Raw genomic sequence first — 22382 nt, forward strand, 5'->3', positions numbered from 1 at the left:
TAATTGTTTTTGGCTTTGTTTTGTTAATGGGTGATTATGATCTTTTTTTTGTATGTATATGCTGAGGTCACCCGTTGCAGTGGTCTGCCAGGCCCGACTAACCAAGTGACTTCACTGAGTTGGTCATGGTTCTGGGTTTTAAACCTAAGGTTATAAAAGAGGGAATGGGTTTTTACAGATTGATTTGGTAAGTGTTTTGGAGCTAGCTGGCTGAACCGTGGCAACTGGGGGCCATCCCTTTTTATGGTTGGTTGCACAGCTGGTTTAAGGGCCAAACTGGTTTGTGTATGACCATTTGCAATAATTGTTTTTTTTTGTATATGTTTTCAGTATATCTAATTTGTTTTAATTGACGGCACCATGGCATAGCAATTTTGCTTGAAGTTTGTAATTAGGTTCTAATTTTTTTTATTCTATCTTTCCTCCAATTTTTCCCTGCCAAGAATGAGGAACTGGCAACTTAACTCATTGATGATTTGTCTCTGGTCTGTCTTTATAAACCACTTATTCAGGTTTAGAGGTTTGATTTGTTCAATTCAGGTTGATGGATGTTAGGTGCTTATGAATTGTATGACACCTGGACATGCTACCTCTTGGTTTAAAAGGAATATGATTGTTTAATGAGAGTTTCCAATGCACAAGTTACAATCTCATATCTCTTACAAAAATATATTCCTAGAAAGTATGGAGAAGATTATCTGATAAAGGAAAATTTCCCAACAGGATACATTTTTTGGTATCTGATTTACTCTTTTTGTACTCCAGTCAACTGTATTTCAGGCATCCTGTTATATAATATTTGACATAGATTGATTAGTTCTATTAATTGATGGCTGGTATAGCTTGAATAATTTTTGACATCTGATTTGCACTCCTTTTGTACTCGAGTTATGAGTATTTCAGGATGTTTGGCATAGTATTGTAGAATATGGATTGATTGGTTTTTAACTAATTAGTGACAAGAATTGGGCCAAATAATTGGACTTCCTTGTCTCACGGCTGTTGCAATTGTGATGAAACCTAAGCATTTGTGATTTATTATATATTCTTGATGCAATGGGGGATATCGAAACATCTCGTGCATATTCTAATGCAGAGGTTGTGATTTGTGATGCTGCTTGCTGAAGCCTCATACATCTGCCTTACTGCAATTTTTTTTTTATCAGGCATCAAACAACCGAATTGCCAGCTTGCCAGAAGAGCTAGCTCACTGTTCAAAATTGACAAAACTAGACATAGAGGTAATGAGATCTCTGCAAATTAGATTTAATTACTATCTGGTGATGATGTTGGTTCCTTTTCCTACTTAAAAGGAATAATTTCATGTTCTGAGGCTTCAAGTTTGTAATTTATACTTTATTTGTGCTAGGGAAACATGCTAACAATGTTATCTGAGAATATGATTGCATCGTGGACCATGCTCACAGAACTCAATGCTTGTAAGTATCTGCAGTCTAGCTGTTTAGTTTACCTATCTGATGTTTAATCCAATTCCCTTGGAAGTAAAATCCTTGAATCTGTGTTTGCTATTATATTTTTACAGCTAAGAACCTGTTGAGTGGTATTCCAGAGAATATTGGCCGCCTTTCACGTCTCATTCGACTTGACCTTCTCCAAAATCGTGAGTGAACATAGTTTCCAAATTTCACAGGGTTTAGGCAGCACATGTGTATTATGCATATATGCACACACATGCAACCTTACACACACACACACACACACACAGAGGGATGCAAATATATAATTAATGCTTAATGCATGTATATATGCTTGTATTATCTGTGGGAGCTATTTTTTGGTTGGATTATGCATGTACGCATGTATGTTTTTCTGTTAGTGTTGTGCCTGTTTCTTACACTTTCTTAGTGCATCTCTTTTTTAATTTATTTCATGTGAATGATACTGCAGGAATATCATCAATTCCGTCATCAATAATGGGTTGCTCTTCCCTTGCAGAGTTCTATCTAGGGTAATATTGTCACATTCTTATTGATTGTTGCAATATTTAACATATTTTGAGTGCATATATGTTCCTTTCCATTGAGCTTTAGAAATTTTTATAGTCATGTGACAGTTATGTCTTCATTTTTCAGGAATAATGTCCTGTCATCATTACCAGTGGAGATAGGGGCACTGTCTCTCCTAGGGACATTAGATCTTCACTCAAACCAGGTGTCTAGAAATTGTATTTGTTCAACTTTGCATAGAATTTGATGTGTTTTAGTAAGAAGGGCAATTTTATTTTCTATAATTCCAGTTGTTAAGATAAACAGAAAATTTTCATTTTGATATGACCCCTAGTCAGTTTTCTCTCCTAGGAACATTAGATCTTCACTCAAACCAGGTGGTTTGATATATTTCTTCAACTTTAGCATAGAATTTGATGTATTTTACTAAGAAGGGAATTTATTTTTTTTATATAATTCCAGCAGTTAAGATAAACAGAAAATTTTCATTTTGATATGATCGCCTAGTCAGTTTGTTATTTGGTGGGACTTTGTTTCTCTAAATGGTGTATTCCTTTCTTTGATTAGTTCAAATTGGTTACTTATAAATTTCACCTTTTGGCGGAAAGAGACTGACCTCCCTTAAGGTTTAGCACAAAGACAAGGAGGCTTCCTGAAGTTTCAAAAATTGACTATTCCCGCGTGGGTGCCCATCTGAAACACATGCAATGGCATAAATATTGTTCAAATATCCATAAAACGGTGCAACCCCACCACCCCCCCCCCCCCCCCCCGGTGCCAAAAAAAAAAGAAATTGCAAACTCCATTATTGGGGATGAATTTTTTTCAAATATAAAAAAACTCTGTAATCCTCCCCAAAAATAAAAAAGGTTAATACTTCATCATTTCCTTGGGGATGGATTTCTAGCAACTGTTATGCCATTTCATGTGTGTCAAGGGCCAAAAAGGGCAATAGAGTCAATTTTTTGAAAATTTATTTGGCTACTTCAAGTTGAATTAATGGAGGGGGGGGGGGGGTTTCATTTTTAAAGTCCAAAGGAGGACCACGTCTTTTTGGCCAAACCTCAGAAGAGGTTAGTGCCTTTTGCACCCCCCTCCCCACTCCCATTTTTTTTGTTATTCAGGTTAAAACGTGTTATGGTCTCTATATCTGCAATAGAAATTGATCAGTTTTTACTGATAATAAGACTAGTACATGTTTGCAATCAAATAACCATGATTTGAGATAAAGAAAGTGTTGATGTTAGGCTCTTGTTATGCTGATGTTGAAGGGTGAGCTGTTGTCTATGGGTGCTTTGCTGTTTGAGCAAAAAATGCATGAGGAACAGAAGGAAAGCTTGCAAGTGGCAGTGGGAAGGTTATGCTTCTTGGTCATAAGCTACAAAAGATACTATCCTTTGGTGATTTGGATTTTGGAGACTCTAGTTAAGGACTGTCTGGGTTGAGACTGAGCAGCCTCTCTCTGCAGCATTGCTATTCAAGCTGTTATACCCTAGGGCTCTTAGGGTTTGGACAAGGTAAAATATTTGCAAAGTTACTTTGAGGTGAAATCTGTGGTGGCTAATATTCTAATCAGTGCTGTTAGTGTGTGTGTGCTAGTTCTCCCCCTGCCCCCCATGGGTGTTTGAGAAGTCAGATGTATATAGTTGCAAAGGAGTAGCAGTGTTTTTGCGAATAGTTGCCCATGATGGGCTATTGTGTTACAGAATGTGGATGTTACAAGGCATAAAGTCTTCCTTCTATGTTATAATGATTATCATTATGTGAAAGATGCTGGCAGTTATCATAATTCCAAAAAGTTCAGATTTTACGGTAAAGGCAGTAAATGAGTCTGATTAAGCTTGATTTAGTGGGTAGAAAGTCAATGATCAGTAGCAGTACAGTTCATATGGCCGATTGGCCTGTATATCCTAATGCATACCATCTTAGAGGGCTCCTGATGCTGCATACAAGCAAGAGCTATTTTACATTTCCAAATTTTATTTTTTTTGACAAATAAATAATTTTTATTAAAAAGGGCAGAATATACAAGAAGAATAAAACAAAGAGGTAAACAGGGCTACATCAAAAGTAAGGGCCTTTCTAGTTGTGGAAAGCAGCTTTTGTTTTCCATTTTCGTTTTCCAAAAAATTACAAAAAGGTTTGTTAATTTTTAATTTTTACAACATTTGTATGAAATAAATGAACAACAATTAACAGTTTTGACACTGTTTGTGAAAATAGTTTTATTTTTCATTTCTAATTTTTCAACATATTTACAAAAATGCTACCTTGTTTTTCAATTTTCCAAATTTATATGGAAAAGTTGGAAACATATTTTTATTATTTTTCTAGATGAGAGCATGAAATTCAGATCTTGGACTTCAATTTGTATGGATTATGTCTAAATCCACATAGATCCAAATTCAAGCTCAAAAATCCATGATTCCAAATATTATCTTATATAAAATTTTAAAAATTAGAAAACAAGTTATCTTTTTTTTAATTAGAAAACAATTTCGTTTGTGATGCACTTAATGCCCGAATTTTTTCACACACAGCTAGTCCCTAGCCCGGGTAAGGAGGAGGGTTGCGTTAGGTTACTTACAACCAGCGTAAAATTTGTTAGATCACTATGATATGAATCCTTATCGAATATTTATTGGGGTGTCCCCTACGAGCGACGTGTTGCACTTGTACCACTCGCGTGTCGCGAAAAGTGGGTGAGGGTGGGCTAGGTCGTCGTCCGGAAGCGACACGCCGTATTGACGCCCAGGTACAGTGTCAAATATGCGAGGGTTCCTGCATCATTTTGGACGTGGGCAGGTAAAGAAGTTAGTTCGAGAAACTAGGATTAGATTAACAACTTGGAATATAGGGACACTTATGGGTAAAAACATGGAAATTATGGACACAATGATTAAAAGAAGAATTAATATAATTTGCCTTCAAGAAACTAAGTGAGTGGGGGAGAAAGCTAGAGAAATTGATAAATCTGTATTTAAACTTTGGTACACTGGAAAAGAAAGACATAAGAATGGAGTAGGAATTATTGTAGACAAAAACTTAAAAGATAGCTTTGTTTATGTGAACAGAGTAGGGGATATAATTATAAAAATCAAGATGGTATTCGGCCAAGAGATAATAAATATCATTAGTGCTTATGCTCCTCAAGTCGGCTTTGCGGAAAATCTTAAGAGACAATTTCGGGAAGATATGGATAGTATTATACAAAGCATACCAGGGTTGAGAAAATATTTATAGGAGGAGATTTGAATGGACACGTTGGAAGGGATAATTAAAGTTATGAGAGGATACATAGAGGATATGGATATGAAGACAAAAATGAGTCTGGGGAGATGATCCCAGACTTCGCTATGTCATATGATTTTAGTACTTGCTTTAAGAAGAGAGGAACACTTAATAACATTTAAAAGTGGAAAAAATAGAAGTCAAATAGATTTTTTTTTTACTAGGAGGGGGGATCTTTTATCATGCAAGGATCGTAAAGTCATTTCAGGTGAAAGTTTAACCACACAACATAGAGTCTTAGTGTTAGATATATGTATTAAAAAATGAAAAGAAAAATGATAAATTAAATCAGTGTAAGAGAACTAGGTGGTGGAACCTAAAGGGAGAAGATATAATAAAATTTAAAGATAAAATGATCAAAGATGGGGATTGGATTATAGGCGATGGGGTAGATACAAATACTCTTTGGAGCAAATTAGCTAGCTCTATTAAAAAGATAACAAAAGAGATTTTAGGTGAATCAAGGGGAAGATTCTCAAATAGCAAAGAAAGTTGGTGGTGGGATAAAGATGTCCAAAAAGCTGTAAAGACAAAAAGAATTTGGTATAAAATGTGGCAAAAATGTAGAAACATGGATGACTTTGCAAAGTATAAGGAGGCGAGAAAAGATGCAAAAAAGGCCGTTAGTGAAGTTAAATACAAATCATTTTAATAGTTTGTATGGTAGATTAGATACAAAAGAAGGGGAAAGAGATATATTTAAACTTGCTAAAGCTAGAGAAAGGAAGAGTAAGGATTTAGGAAATGTAAAATGTATAAAAAGTGAGGATGATATTGTCTTGGTTAAGGATGAAGACATTGAAGAAATATGACGAAGTTACTTTAGTAAGTTGTTTAATGAAAACCTAATAGAAGGCTTAAACTTAGATTTGACAATTGAGGAAAAGACTAAAAATATGAGATCTATTCGCAACATTAGAGTTAATGAAGTTAAGTTTGCACTAAAAAAGATGAAAAATGGGAAAGCTATAGGACCGGATAACATCCCAATTGAAGTTTGGAAATGCTTAGGTGATAATGGAATTATATGGTTACCTAATTTATTTAATTTAGTTATAAAAACTAAGAAAATGCCAAATAAATGGAGGAAACTTATGTGGAAGTAAACTTATGAGTCATACGATGAAACTATGGGAAATGGTAGTTGAACAAAGATTAAGGTTAGAAACGAAGGTCTTAGAAAATCAATTTGGTATTATGCCTGTGAGATCTACCACAGAAGCTATGTATCTTTTAAGAAGATTAATGGAAAAGTTTAGGAAAAAGAAGAGGGACTTGCATATGGTATTTATTGGCCTAGAGAAAGCATATGATAGGATACTTGAGGAAGTTCTATGGTGGATTTTAGAAAAAAAGGGTGTATGTAGTAGGTATACTGATGTCATGAAGGATATGTACGATGGAGTAATGACTAGTGTAAGGACTATAGATGGAGAAACTAGAGAATTTCCAATCACCATAGGTGTACATCAAGGATCTGCTTTGAGCCCTTATCTTTTTGCTTTAGTGATGGACCAATTGACTAAGAGTATTCAAAATGAGGTTCCATGGTGTATGTTTTTTGCAGATGATATTGTATTAATTGATGAAATTAGGGGCGGAGTAAAGGCTGAGTTAGAATTATGGAGAGAAGCTTTGGAATCTAGAGGCTTTAGGATAAGTAGAAATAAGACAGAATATAAATGTAATTTCTCTAATGGTAGGAGGAATATTGGAGACAAAGTTAAACTTAATGATGAAGAAATAAATAGCACTTGTAGATTTTGATACCTTGGATCTATTATGCAAGCTGAAGGAGAAATTGAAGATGATGTAATGCATATAGAGTTAAAGCAAGTTGGGTAAAATGGAGAAGTGCTTCAAGTGTGCTGTGTGATTGTAGAATACCCTTAAAATTAAAAGGGAAGTTTTATAGGACGGCTATAAGTCCAGCTATGTTATATGGATTCGAATGTTGGGCGACGAAGAAACAGAATATCCAAAAAGTAAAAGTTGCCAAGATGAGAATGCTTAGATGGATGAGTGGTATAACACTGAAAGATAAATTAAGGAATGAATATATTCGCGGTAAGTTAGGTGTAGCTCCTATAAAAGATAAGATAGGGGAGGGATGACTCAGATGGTATGGACACTTGCAACGTAGGCCACAAAGTGCGCTAGTGAGGAAGGCCGAGTTAGTTATTGTGGGGGGCAGTAGAATGGGTAGGGGTAGACCTAATATAATTTGGAAGGAGATAGTGAATAAGAATTTAATAGCCTTGAATCTGTCAAAAGAAATGGTCCATGATCGCATAAATTGGCGGAAAAGGATTCATATAGCCGACCCCACCTAGTGGGACTTAAGGCTTGGTTTTGTTGTTGTATTTTTAAATCTAAAGATAAAAAAATGAAAATTTTTTTTTTGCCCATTTAAATAAAATCTTAATTTTCTACATTTTTAATACAAATCTTGAAACATTTAAAGATAAGCTAAAATTTTTATAATTCTTTGGAAAACTAAAAATTGGAAAAGGAAAATGTTTTTCACAACCAAACAGGTCCTAAATGATTACAAATTTCCCAGTCTAGGCCCAAAACCAAAATCAATGTAAGAGAGCCAACCAATCCCGCTGCATCTCTTCCAAAGAGATGTGGTGAAAAAAAACCATTTGCTAACACCTGGAATGATGAAAGATAAGTCACTCCACTCCAAAGCAAGTTATTGGACATAGCCACTCCTTTGAAAATTCTAGCATTCCTTTTCATCCAAACACACCAAATTATAGCCATAATAGAGCATCGCCATAAAGCTTTCCTGTCCTTTCCTTTACCAAAGCCTCTAAATGTGATGGAGCAAAAGGCCTTCAATGTGGACAGACACACCAGCCCTAAACGGATATACCAAATAATTTATTTGAAATAGCCAATGTGTTAGGACAATGAAGAAACAATGTGCTAAAGTCTCCACTCCTCAATCAAAGGGCACAAATAACTGGAGACAGGGTTTTATTGGGTCTTTTCTTTTGAAGCAAGTCTATTAATTCTTTCAAGTACCGCAGTCGAAATGAAAGCTTTATTTTTTAGGGAGCTTTGGCTTTCCAAATCAAAGGATACAAAGCAAATTTGTCCACAGTAGGGTTATGAGTCAAATAAGAGAGAAAGGATTTACAAGAGAATTCCCTAGAAGTGTCTAATTTTTATTGTATTTTCGTTTTTAGGGTATTTTCGTTGGTATCACATCCTTAAGATTGTAGGATACTATAATTGAGGAGATCAATAATTTAATGTATTTAGGTTTCTGCAAATAGTTCCTTTATTGTCCAAGCATCGTAAGTGTGTAAAAGGCTTTATATATTGGTTCTGATTGAGAATTAGAGTTGCTGGACATTGGTCCTGTGTCAAGTAGTATTAGAGCATACTCTCATCCTACACAGCTAACAGTGTTTTTGACAGGGTTTGCAAGTTCAGATCAAGTTGCTTACTCTGTCAGAGTTTTCCAGGTTGTCTGCAACTTTTTACAACTCCTATGCTTTGCAATTTCAACTTAAATCCCCTTGCATTGCCCGCCATCTCCACCATCATCAACATTTGACACCAGCCTACTCCATCACTTCCAACAGTCACTGACAGCTGTAGGAAGAAAAAAAATAATTACCAGTGCAGGCCAACTTCCTACTCAAAAAGGTTGTCGCCCCTATTGAAGCCCTTTGAAGCAATCAAAAGCCTTCACTCTCTTCATTGTCAGCTTGATCATTGTCTAGCCCCAGTTGCCAGTGCTGTTCCCAATTCCCACAGTGCTCAATTTCATTGTCTCTAGCATCCCTCTCACCATCTTGTGGTGTATTTGGAAAGAAAGAAATAAGCGAGCCTTCAAAGATACAGTTACTCCATGTCATATTTGCAAAAAGCAGTGGATTGCTGTTGTTTCCAATTCCCGCTGGCTTAGTGGGCAAATTGTTAATGATCATAATGTAATTCTTGATGTTTGTGACACTCTATAGAGTAGTTGATCTTTTGTACCTTGGGTTGGCACAACTAATAAAGTTTCTCTTTACCACAGCAACAACAACAATAACAACAAGAAGCCTTAAGTCCCACTAGGTGGGGTTGGCTAAATGAATCCTTTTACGCTAATTCACCCGATTGAGAGCACTTTTCTCAATTAGATTAAGGGCTATTAAATCCTTCCTCACTACCTCATTCCAAGTTATTTTAAACCAACCCTGGCATTTAAATGCTCAAACCATTTAAGCCGCCTCTCCCTTATCTTGTCTTGAATTGGTGCTATGCCTAAATTATTGCGTATATACTCGTTTCTTTATCTTTTAATGTTATACCACTTATCCACTTTAACATTCGCATTTCAACAACTTTAACTTTTTGTACATGTCGTTTCTTAGTTGCCTAACATTCTGAACCATAAAATATAGCTGGCCTTATAGCCATCTAAGAAAACTTTCCTTTTAATTTAAGGGTATTCTACGATCACACAACATACCTGACGCACTCCATTTTATCCAACCTGTTTTAATTCTATGTACTACATTTTCTTCAATTTCCCCTTCTACTTGAATAATAGATCCAAGGTATCAAAATCTATTAGTGCTAATAATTTCTTGATTATCGAGTTTAATCTTCTCTCCACTGCTACTCCTTACATTATTGAAAGTACATTTCATATATTCTGTCTTATTCCTACTTATCCTAAACCCTTTAGATTCTAATGTGGCTCTCCAAAGTTCTAGCTTAGATTCCACACTGCTCCTACTGTCATCAATCAACACAATTTCATCTGCAAACAACATATAATAAAGTTTCTCTTTATTGACAAAAAAATTGTCTCTAGCGTCCCTTGGAGCATCTGGTGTTGTAGTCAAATCAGATCTACCTACAAGTGGAGCTAGCAATAGAACCAAAACCCCTCACTTGTCAATTGCCAATTCTTTGTCGGCCATTGTTCATCACTCATCCTTGCTTCATTAATGATGTTTTCCTCCGCTTGATCCAGATCTTGTTCTTGTTGCAACACTGCCGTCTTAAGCTGTGCTGAACTATTTCATTCTGTCGTGTGATTGCCAGTCTTGTTTGCTGCCATTGCTGTGATGTCATGCAGCCAGAACTCCAAAGGCTTGAGGAAGACCCCAGAAACCCTTCTTTGTTGTTTGAAGCAGAAGATGAAGTCGTGAGGCATTATTCTCACAAGAAAGAAGACAATTTTTAGACTTGTACCAACTGGTTCAATCAAGTCAGAAAGAACTGGTTCAGTCAAGCTGAATAGACTGAACTGGACTGATCTGGCCAGACAATGGATTAAAAAAACTAGAAAAGAACAAAAAAAAAATGTTGCCTACCTTCACCTCTGCATTGGACTAGTCTGATGATAGGATAAACAAACTTGATTCCGTGCTTTGCGCTTTCATATCTATTGCTCATCCTAGTTGGAATGAGTCCATAGGGTGTAAACAGCTGCTCCCATTGGAGTTTACAAAAGATGTAGTCCCAGCAGAAGTCATGCAAGAATTTTTTACTCATATTCAAGAGTCACATAAGGAAATTGTGGATGCATTGGTATTGGAGCCTGAGCCCCAACAGCTGAATTCATCTTTCCTGTTAAATTTTCCAGTTCTACCACAAAGTACCTTTTCATCATACAGTTATGTTGTTTTGAAGGCAGCACATTACATTGGTTTTTTTCAAGCTTCCTCACAATTTTAGCTCTTCATCCTTTGGATTTTACATTTCTAATTTTTGTATTTTCATTTTAGAGTATTTTTATTGATATATATCTTCAAGATTCTGGATATTATTCTTTAGGAAATTACTATTTTAGTTTGTTTAAGTTTCTAAAATAGTTCCCTTATCTTCTAAGACATTGGTCTTTTTCAAGCTCCCTCACAATTTCAGCTCTTCATCCTTTGGATTTTACTTTTCTAATTTTTATGTATTTTCATTTTCGAGTATTTTTATTGATATCATATCTTCAAGATTTTGGATATTATTCTCTAGGAAATTAGTATTGTAGTTTGTTTAGGTTTCTAAGATAATGCCCTATCTTCTAAGCATTTTAAGCCTATAAATGGCCCTATGTGTTAGTTCTATTGAGAATGGTATTGAGAATTAGAGTTGTTAGACATTGGTCCTGCATCAACTCATTTTGGGATGGTGACTTTAGTAATTTAAGTCCTGTACAAGGGAAGCAAAACTGGGTGTGCCCTCAGAAGATACCTTTGACAGGAGAGAAAAGCACTGACTTGGACACCTCCTAGAGGACTCCTCTTGGATGAGAAGTGCCCTTCTTAATGGGGACCCCTTAAGTAACAAGCAGCCTCAAGGGGTCCCCAATATGGCTGTACTTGGGCTAGGTCCAAAATGACCTATGCGATTCTTTATTGTTCAAAGTGCAAGTTTGTGTAGGTCTAGGTAGGGTTGACTAGGCTAGGCTTGTGTCATTGTCTCGGGCCCAACTCCAGTGAGGTATTGTCTACTTTAGCCCACTGGCCTCACGGTTTTGTCCTATAAAAGGCGCTGCACATCGTTTTAGCCCAAACCATCCTTATAAGCCCAAGATTTCCCACATCCAATGTGGGATTCTGATTTTCTCCAATCTCTGAAGCCCTCGTCAGAGTACTACTTCTGTGCAGGGTCTCACATGATGGTACCCCTAGGGTGGCTTTGATACCAAATGTCATGGTCTTGGGCCCAGCTCCATTGAGGTATTGTTTGCTTTGGTCCATTGGCCTCATGTTTTTGTCTTATAAAAGGCGCCTCATGTAGTTGGAGCCCAAACTATTCTTACAGGCCCAAGATTCCCTAGTGCACATCCGATGTGGGATTGTGACAGCTTGTCTGTGTCTCACAAGTCTTGGCTGGGCTAAACTAGATCTATTTAGTTTGACTTAGTCTAACTAGGAGTCTTTGCATTGCTTCTTGTAAGGCACATAGCTTGGAGGCATTGATACAACAAATTTCCTTCCGATCCTATCTAGCCACAATTGCTACCCCATTCTAGATATGTTGTCGATCCCACTATGGACTTTTGTGTGTTACCATTGCCTTACCTAATGTCAGTGCTGTCGGCTATAGGGTAGCTTTTGTGCCTGTTATTTCCATCTCAAATTTATGACGAAGATAGTGTATCTATCATTTGCTTCAGTGCTTTCTAAAGTAGCTTTTGTGCATGTTTGGCCTACAAGCCTCCGAATCCAATTCAACCCCCTAGAGCTCTTGATTATCCTCTTAGAGTGTGCTGCCTCCTTCAGGCTGGGCAACTATCCTTAGCTACAATCTTGTAGGTTATTTCTTGTCTTTGTTAAGCAGAAAACTTCTGATTTCCCCTTCGCAGTTCAAGGCTACCATCTTAAAGTGTCACTACAATCAGCGTAGTTTCCCTCAACAATAGTGTGAATGGGTAGCTGAAAACTCTAATTTGCCCTCCAAATCTCAAGACTATGGCTTTAGAGAGTGCTGCTACCATTTCAGACAAAATGCAATTACATTTAGTTACATTGTGGCAGGAGTAACTTTTGTTTCTGGCTAGCTGAATACTTTTGATTTGCCACTCCAGAGCTCAAGGCTACTCCTTTTGAGAGTTCTGCTACCATTTCAGATAGTGCAGCTACCCTCAGCTATTGCTTGTCATTTGGCAATGTAGCTTTTGTCTCTACGAAGCCTAAAACCTTTGCTTCACTTCTCCAAAGGTCAAGGCTACCACCTTGAGAATGCTGCTACCATTTCGCATGCTGCAGCTACAGTATGGCAGCATCACTTGTCTCCAGATTATGATTCTAGGTTGTATTCCACAGACTTTGCATGCTAGCCATTTTCAATCCTGTAATTACATAAATATTTGCAGAATGGTAGCTACAATGTAGCTCCTTAATTAGGACTTTTGTCTTGCATGTCAGGTTTTTGCTATAAATAGAAAGTATTAGGATTCAAGCATAGTGCAGATAAAAGCTACTTAAAGCTATATCTTAATTTAGATATAAATTTATTTGGCAGTAGACAGACTGGTGGTACCTGACAATTCTGCAGTAGACTTATGGTTCACATGATATGGCTCATAAACCTGGATGTAGTAAAACAGAAACTGCATGCAGTAGCACAGAGGCTATAAGAATTTGCCCTGACCAGAGTTCTTGTATTGCGGTTGGATCTGCCACAGCTTGGGGATTTTGATGACTCAATTTATTTATTACACAATAGACACTCAAGAGGCTCTTTCCGACGTTGCCGTGCAATTTGATCTGCCATGGTCCAGAGACTCATGCATTAGTTATCTCCATGACCTGGAGGCTCTTATAGTGCAGTTCAATTTGCCATTTTGTAGAGGCTCTATGGCTCAGTTGCCTTGAGACTCTTGTAGTGCAGTTTGATGTTCCATGATCTGGATACTCTCTTGGCTTAGTTTATTCACCATGTCCTGAAGGCTCTTATAGTGCAGTTTGCTTATGTGGCATGAGCTCTATATGTCTCCAGCTAATTGATTGCTATTTTTGACTTCCAATAGTAAAAAAAGTCCTGTATTACCTCAAATAATTGGATGACTTGGTGAAGTACAATCTCCATGACGTTCACTTTCTTTTCTCAACTGGCTGTTTTTCTCCTCTTTGGCCATCCAACCCTTTATATGTGGAGAAATAGAAGAAGAGAGCAGTCAGGGTGAATTGTCTGTGGTTTTACTGCTGTTTTTCATGCAGTTCTTAAAGTTGAAATGAATTGGACTGTAGAATTGGATGTAATGGGAACTAATCAATTGTGGGCTGTGACTTAACATGCAATTTGGATATTTTGAAATAATAATAATTTTACGAAACTAAGACTGACTCAACCCAGTTTAGCCCTTAGCCATTTCACTTTAGCAAGGGCCATATTTTTCATCAAGTTTGTGAAGAATTTTTATTTTTATTTTTTATTAAGTGTCTGGAGACAATTTAGTAGCAAATCTCACTTAGTGATGATGCAGCTTTGTTGAGTTGAGAATGGGGAAACTCCTGAAATTCTTTAAAGTAGAAATTTTCTGTGGAAATAATGTTACTAGTTCTTTACGTCTAGAAGGAAATAAAACAGTTTAGATCTTAAATAAGAATATGAATATTGCTACATATATTGATATAATTATCATAAATGAATGGAGTATTGGAGTACCCATAAATGAGTAGAGTATCATAATATTATTAGTGTAGATTGTTTTTTGGTTGTGCCCAATTTTGTAAAGTGCAGAGATTTGAACTTGACGAAACCATATGATGTTGGTGACTTTCTAATTGGGCATTTGTGTCCAGTCTGTGATACTGTGTATAGCCTCAGTTTTCAGTAAAACTTGTTGATGTTTTGTTCTTGCATGAAGATAGGTGCTTAGTAACTGTGAGATTTATCATGTCTTTGATTGGTTGTGTTAATGGTTGGAAATTTGTTGGATTATTTGTGCAAAGGTAAAGAATTTATTTCTGATTTTATTATTTTCTTTGTTCTTCTCACTTTTTTTGTATGCTCCCCTTTTTTGGGGCCTTAAACTGATATACTCTAAAAATCTAATTGAATTGCTGACTGTTTCATAACATTTGCAGTTGAAAGAATATCCAGTGGAGGCTTGCAAATTGCGTGTTTCAGTCCTAGATTTGTCAAACAATTCATTAACAGCCTTGCCCCCAGAGATTGGTAAGCTTAAAAAACTTAGCCTGAAGTAGTGAAAGCAGATTTTGTTTCAATTTATTTGAGAGTAATACCTACAGTCTCACTTCGAGGCATTCAAAACTCTGAAATGCTCTACTTCCTGCATGTTTCATTCTTTTTGGGTTTTATGTGTTGGAGCTACTTTTTACAATCCAGCCTCAGAAACCATCAAGCTTATAATAAAGTTATTGGGATTAACTTGACTAGGAATTATAATTCTTTGTGATCTGTTGATCCTATTGTTTAATTTGATTGTACCTATATTTCATTGGGGACACCAATTATGTGCTCGATCCAGGCCATGAGTTTGTTAATAGAATGAAAAATCAGCAATACTGTATTCTTTTCCCTTAGCCTGAGGCAACATTTTTGGTATCTCATATGACTGAGATTGATGCGATCTGAAAAAGGATATTTTTGGAGAAAGATAGTATCTGTTCAATTCTCTGCTTCATACTTTGGAAATACCAATTAAATTGCACGTCTCACTCGAGTGAGAATATCACATCTGATCTGACTATATGCAGAGAAGTTGTTACATAACAAATGGTGTTGAGTGAATGCAAGCCAACTCACTAGAACATGGAGGAAATCACAATAAAAAATAAAGGAAGCCCAGTGCACAAAGCTCTTGTGTATCTGGGGTCTGGGGAAGGGGCAGACCATGATGGGTTCATTGTCGGACAATCTTTTACCATCATTCACTTTTACAGGAGACCTTTGTACAAAACTGGTGCTTTTACTTGCATGTTCTAGTTGTGTTGCCACCATTGCTGCTGCCACCATCATCATCGTGCTTCTAGTTGCCATGCCATGACAACAGTTTTCATTTACAATCTATTAGAATCTGACTTATGCCAAAAAAGAAATCTATATATGATCTGTTGTAAAGGGTTTAAAAAGAGTGCAGGCTCATTAGAAAATTGTTTTCTTTTGTTAATTCTTAATGATCTTACACATACTGGACTGACCATTGCCTAGGTACAATGACAACTTTGCGAAAACTTTTGCTCATGGGCAATCCTTTGCGAACTCTTCGAAGGTTGAAGCAGTGTCTTGGCCATTTTCTTGTGTTTGATGCCTTTTTCCCCTTATAATGTCCCCTTAACTATTATTTATTTCCTGTCAGCTCTTTGGTATCTGGACCTACGCCTGCATTATTGAAGTATCTTCGAAGTAGACTCTCAGCTGAAGAAGGTACTTTGGTTCTTACCATTTATATTTGGTTTTTTCTTAAAGCTTACGTTTCAATGTCTATAAAAAATTCATGATTTTTCTCTAGTATTTGTCTTAGTTGTATTGCTTTTGTAAGTGTTTTGGATTCTGATGCACATGTCATGATTTACATTTCTGGAAGGTTCCAATGTTTCACTAACAGAAATTAGGTTCTCTATGTAGAGTCTGGCGCTAATACAGTGGCAAAAAAAGATGTGATTACCACAGTTGCTCGATTGTCAATCACGTCAAAGGTATATGTTAATGGTTATTTAGTCTTTTAGCATTATTATTATTATTATGTGTTATTGTCAGTAATAAGTGTGAGTTAGTAAGGGTATTATGGACATCCCTATTATACTTACTTATATTATAAATAGAGGGAGAGACCTATCATTGAGTTTAGGTCTTCCATTTTACTCGATTACTCAACATGGTATCAGAGCGTGATCCAAACTAAACCCTACTCTCCTCAGCTGTCGCCGGAAAACACCATTCCTGCAGCTGCCCTTCCTAAATTCACCTCGATCTCATTTTATTTCACAAAACCAACCATACACCCATAAACAGACACGCCCCCCCCCCCCCCCACCCCTGGGTGACTCACACCACAAAACCCCATTGCTGTAGGAGCCCCCACGCACCCCCATATGCCGGCCAAATGCTGGCAGGACCGACCTCATGTGCTGGTGCGTGGGTGAATATCTCTAGACTATATTATCAAGCTGTTAATTCAGTTTTTTGCTAAAAAATTCAACCTTATTCGACTATGCACTCGCGGCATGTTAATGTCTGTTCACGGCTTGTGAAGGCTTCTTTGTGAGTTTTTTGGAGCCGTGGCAGCATTCATATGTTCAGTTGTGATGCTGTGGCAGTGCTATATCCATCGATGAGTTGTTCACCTCGTCCATGGCAGTGCGACACCTAAGGAATGGTTGTTTGATGCTTTGTCAAGCTGTTTATCAATTGTTAATGAGTTTATTGGGTCTGAAACAATGGGATTTGCTGTGTTTTTTGATTTACTATTCTAATTCCTTCCATATACCAAAATATCAAGCTCTTAGGCATGTGCTTTTGCTCCAGGATCCAATCTTTGTTGTGACAATGCACTCATGGTAATTCGTTAGTTATTGTTTGGTGTTAGTTATTGATGACTTTCTTGGGGCAGTGGCAGTGCTCATAAGCAGTTTTTGTGTGTGTGTGTGTGAGGCTGTGGCAGTGTTGCCTTCTTGGGGCTGCGTATGAGTTTCTTGGTGCTATGGCAGCTTTGTACTGATTTACCTGTGGCTTGTTCATGGTGGGTGACCTTGTTCGTGGTTGTTCCAAGTGTTCCAGCAATTAATCTTATGATCATTGGTTTGAGTTTGTGAATGTTGGGATGACCTTTGCAAATCCCAAAAGTATGTTTCCTTCGTTAGTCACTTGTTTGAGTGAACCGCGTACTGTGACTATATCAGAGGAGGAGTATCCAAGGTTTCTACAGTATCAATTATCTCAACAAGCATCTTATCCCATTGCTTCTTTTTGCCTAGAAAGGTAGTCCCACAGTCTTCATGTCATCTGGTATCCTTCCTGCTACTCCTTGGATTATCGATTCTGCTGCCACCTGACCATATAACAGGTGCTACCAACTTCTTTTCTGATCTCCAATATCCTAAAAATCTCCCTCAAGTTACCCTTGCTAATAGGTCCACTATTGTTGTTAAGGGGATAGGAACAATAAATTCTGCTCCTTCTATCTCTCTTTCTTTTGCTTTTATATATATTCCTAAATCTCCTTTCAATCTTATGTTAGTTAGTAAGCTTACAAAATCACTAAATTGTTCTATCACATTCCTTCTTGATTCTGTGGTTATTCAGGATCTGAAGATAGGAAAGACAATTGGCACAGAATGTGAGGCTTGTGGACTTTACTACTTTGAGGCACCTTCTCCACCCATTGCTTGAACAGTCACAGCTACCCCACTTCGAATCCATTATCGCCTTGGTCATCTGTCCTAGGACAAGTTGAAACAACTAGTTCCTACATTGAGTTGTGTGTCTAATCTTGAGTATGAGTCTGCCAATTGGGCAAGTATCATTATGCTCCCTTTGCTCCTCAGGTCAACAAACAGGTGGTTAGTCCTTTCATGCTTGTCCATTCTAATATGTGGGGTCCTAGTCGTGTGACATCAAAGTTGGGGTTTCGGTACTTTGTTACATTTGTTGATGAGTACTCTAGGATGACTTGGTTATATTTAATGAAAGATCGTTCCGAGTTGTTTGATATCTTTTGTGCTTTTTGTTCCCAAATAAAGACAACTCAATTCGACATGCCAGCCAGGATACTTTGTAGTGATAATGCTAAGGAGTACTTTAGTACCCAATTTAGTACTTACATGACCAGCTCTGGTATGATCCATTAGTTCTCTTGTGCTCACACTCCACAAAAAAATGGAGTTGCAAAGCGGAAAAACAAACATATTCTTGAAGTCACTCACATCCTATTGTATCAAATGAATGTCCCCAAAGTCTTTTTAAGTGATGCTGTGCTCACAGCTTGCTCCCTCATCAATAAAAGGCCATCCTCTGTCCTTGGTGGTAAAATCCCATGTTTTGTTAGCTTTCCTAAGGCTCCTTGTTCTCCCTTCCTCCTCATTTATTTGGTTGTGTCCTTTGTCCATCAGTTATCTCTAGGAATGGATAAGTTGGATCCTTGTGCTATCAAATGTATTTTTTTGGGCTATTCCTATACTCAAAAGGGACATTGATGTTATAGTCCTACTTTACATCGATTCGTTGTCTTTGATGATGTCACCTTTTTTGAGTCTACTCAATACTACTCTGATTCCTTGAGTTCTGTTGACCTTGATGAGTCCCTTCCTTTGCCTTGCCTTTTAGGTACAAACCTAGTATCTGTGCCCAATCCTCCTACATCTTCATCTAGTTTGAGTCCTTCTCCTCACTTGAATTATCCCAATTTGAAGGTATACACATAACGACTCAAGGGGGAAGTGCCTCCTCCAGCTTCTACTATTGTGCCTCTAGTTCCCTATGATCTTATTTCTTGTGATGTTGATCCTCCAATAGCTGTTCGAAAAGGTAAGCGCATTTGTACCCAACATCCAATCTCTAATTTTGTTTGTTATGATTTCTTGTCACCCTCTTATTACTGTTTTGTTAGTACTCTATCTTCTGTTGCTCTTCCAAGATTTATTTCTAAAGCCCTATCTCATTCTATGTGGAGGACGGCAATGGTTGAAGAGATGTATGCACTACATGATAATGATATTGCCTTGTTGCGAGGGGTTATACTTAGGTGTGTGGTTTGGATTGTTCAGACACATTCTTCTTAGTTGCTAAATTTGCCTTAGTACGTTTGTTCATTTTTTTAGTGACCACTTGCCATTGGCCTCTACATCAGTTAAACGTGAAGAATGCTTTCCTACATGGTGATCTTGTTAAAACTTGATATACGTCGTTGGCCCACAACCTAATAGTTTAAGCTTTTAGGTAAAGTGATAATCTAACATGGTATCAGAGCCAGTTTTCAGGAGGTCCTGGGTTCTATTCTTGTTGCCCGCTTTTATTCTATGGTATTTAAAAAAAATTTGTGTTCCTTGTCATGGATGTTATTTATCGTATGTTTATCTCTCCACGTGCTGTCGGGTTGCACGTGCAGGGGAGTGTTAAAACTTGATATACAGTGTTGGCCCACAACCTAATGGATTAAGCTTTTAGGTAAAGTGGTAATCTACTTGAGGAGGCATATATGGAGCCACCCCCTAGGTTTGTTGCTCAAGGGGAGTCGGGCTTAGTATGTCAGCTCAAGAAGTCATTGTATGGATTAAAACAATCTCCAAGAGCATGGTTTGGCGGTTTTACTACTATAGTACTTGAGTTTGACCTTCATTGGTGTGCAGTAGATCACTTTGTAATTTATCATCATACTCCATCGGGCAGTATTCTGCTTATTGTACATGTGGATGACATTGTGATCACTGGTGACTATGATCGTGGCATCCAGGACCTAAAGCTTTTTCTACATAGTAAGTTTCATACCAGAGACTTGGGACCATTGAAGTACTTATTGGGTATAGAAGTATTGAGATCTCGTATGGGAACTATCTTATCATAGAGGAAGTATGTTCTTGATCTTTTAGATGAGACGAGGTTGTTGGGATCCAAACCTGTTGATATACCTATGGATCTTAATAGTTAGTTAATGCTAGATATGGGTGATTTGTTGCCTACCAGGTCGATATCGGAGACTTGTTGGAAAGTTGAATTATCTTACAACCACTCAACCAGGTATATCCTTCGCATCAAGTGTTGCGAGTCAGTTTCTCGATTCCCGAGTCACCGGGATGCAGTAATTATCATTTTGAAATATCTCAAAGGTGCACCAGGGAGAGGTCTCTTGTATCAAGATCAGGGTCAGACTCATATTGAAGGATGTACAGATGAAAATTGGGTTGGATCACCTTCCGGGTGAAGATCCACAACTGGGTATTGTGTCTTTGTCGGTAGTAATTTGGTGTCTTGAAAAAGTAAGAAACAAATTCTGGTTGCTAGGTTGAGTGTTGAGTCAGAGTATAGGGCTATGGCACACACTACATGTGAACTTGTTTGGTTGAAAAACATGTTGAAAGAACTAGGTTTTCCACATTCTTAGCCTATGGAGTTTATGTGTGATAATCGAGCTGCTATTCATTTTGTCACCAATCCTGTCTTCCATGAGTTGACAAAACACATTTAAGTTTATTGCCACTTTATCGGAGAGAAACTTGCACAGAAGCTCATTACGACCACTCATGTAAAGTCTGAGTTTCAGCTTGCTGATTTGTTCACTAAAGCCTTGGGAAGTGCTCGTGTGAAATTCATTTGTAAAAAGCTAGGAGCATATGATATATATGCTCCAGCTTGAGGGGGAGTGTTAATGGTTATTTAGTCTTTTAGCATTATTATTATTATTATGACGTGTTAAGAGTTTTGTTAGTAATAAGTGTGAGTTAGTAAGGGTATTATGGTCATTCCAACTGTACTTACATATATTATAAAGAGAGGGAGAGACCTATCATTGAGTTTAGGTCTTCCATTTTACCCAATTACTCAACAGTATATTTCTGACTGTCTAAAAATTACACTTATGAAGATGAACACTTATTTGGCTGGTGGGTTTAATGTAGAAAATTCATCACATCATGAGTACATATGCTCAATCTGCTGTCTTTCATCAGAGAACTGGCTGCATAACATTTTATTTATTTTGTCAGCTTTGATATGTTGCACATAATGCGCTATATGCTCTCTCCACTAAAAACAGCATCTTCATTCCAAATTGCAGTATGTGCATATCAGTACAACTGTAGTATATAAAATCTTTATCCAGATGAATACCAAGGTTTAATTAGTTTAATAAGTGGTGTGAGATTTAATTGACGTGTAACTTGGATATTGAGCTTGGCAACCTGCATTGCATTATGCTGTTGTGAATTTGTACCACCTCCCTGTGAAACACACATGCACACATGAAAAAGAAGACAGGCATGTCTGCATGTGCAAACATTGCCTCCTTTTTTTAAAAAATAAAATAAAAAAAAGTTTTTATTTTATTTTTTGTCTTTAAGATGCTTCTAGTTTTTTATCATTATATATTTATATATATCAATTTATTTTTTAGCAACTGTAGATTGTTTCACATCCCTCATATTTGTGATTCAGGAACTTTCTTTAGGAGGGCTGGGGTTGAGTGTGGTACCAGCAGATGTATGGCAATCGAGTGAAAACATAAAAGTTGATCTCTCTAGAAATTCAATTGAAGAACTACCTTTTGAACTTTCCTCGTGTGTTTCTCTTCAGGTAAAATGGTAAAAAATTGTGCTCCAGTTCATCCAGTTGCATAGTTAGGGAGTATTTGTGCTAAGCAGACTGCAATTTGCAATGGTCTTCGATCTTTATACCCTAACTGGCATTTATTTAACACATGGATCATGTAGAGAGTGTTGGCCTCATCTCATCTATTCTTGAGTTTGACTTCGAACATAGCTCAACTTTTAAGACTGCCTTAGAGAGGCACAGACATTCTGCTGGCATATGCTTCGAATGATTGAATTGCCTCCTGGAATTAGAAAAAAAATTGTTTCTTTAAATTGCAAGCTCGGTGTAATTTTATACAAGCATTGGCCAAAATCTCATTATGTAAAAAAAAGAGATTGTTTTCAGGTGTCCAAACTCCAATCAATGGACCACCTGTTAACTGCTAATCTAATATTT

The 22382-nt window shown here is 37.2% G+C and overlaps 1 protein-coding gene across 1 annotated transcript in view; it reads left to right on the top strand.

Moving 5' to 3' along the window:
* The window catches only part of LOC131146223 (plant intracellular Ras-group-related LRR protein 6), a 62204-nt gene that overhangs the window by 19645 nt on the left and 20177 nt on the right, over nt 1-22382 (top strand). The window contains exons 6-15 of the mRNA XM_058095661.1: nt 1167-1241; nt 1370-1439; nt 1544-1621; nt 1909-1969; nt 2094-2172; nt 14807-14897; nt 15894-15954; nt 16042-16109; nt 16311-16381; nt 21831-21968. Coding sequence (XP_057951644.1) covers nt 1167-1241; nt 1370-1439; nt 1544-1621; nt 1909-1969; nt 2094-2172; nt 14807-14897; nt 15894-15954; nt 16042-16109; nt 16311-16381; nt 21831-21968 — 792 coding nt within the window. The remainder of the gene's footprint in view (nt 1-1166; nt 1242-1369; nt 1440-1543; nt 1622-1908; nt 1970-2093; nt 2173-14806; nt 14898-15893; nt 15955-16041; nt 16110-16310; nt 16382-21830; nt 21969-22382) is intronic.

This window comes from Malania oleifera, chromosome 1 (genome assembly GCF_029873635.1).
Source record: "Malania oleifera isolate guangnan ecotype guangnan chromosome 1, ASM2987363v1, whole genome shotgun sequence".
NCBI classification, from domain to species: domain Eukaryota; kingdom Viridiplantae; phylum Streptophyta; class Magnoliopsida; order Santalales; family Ximeniaceae; genus Malania; species Malania oleifera.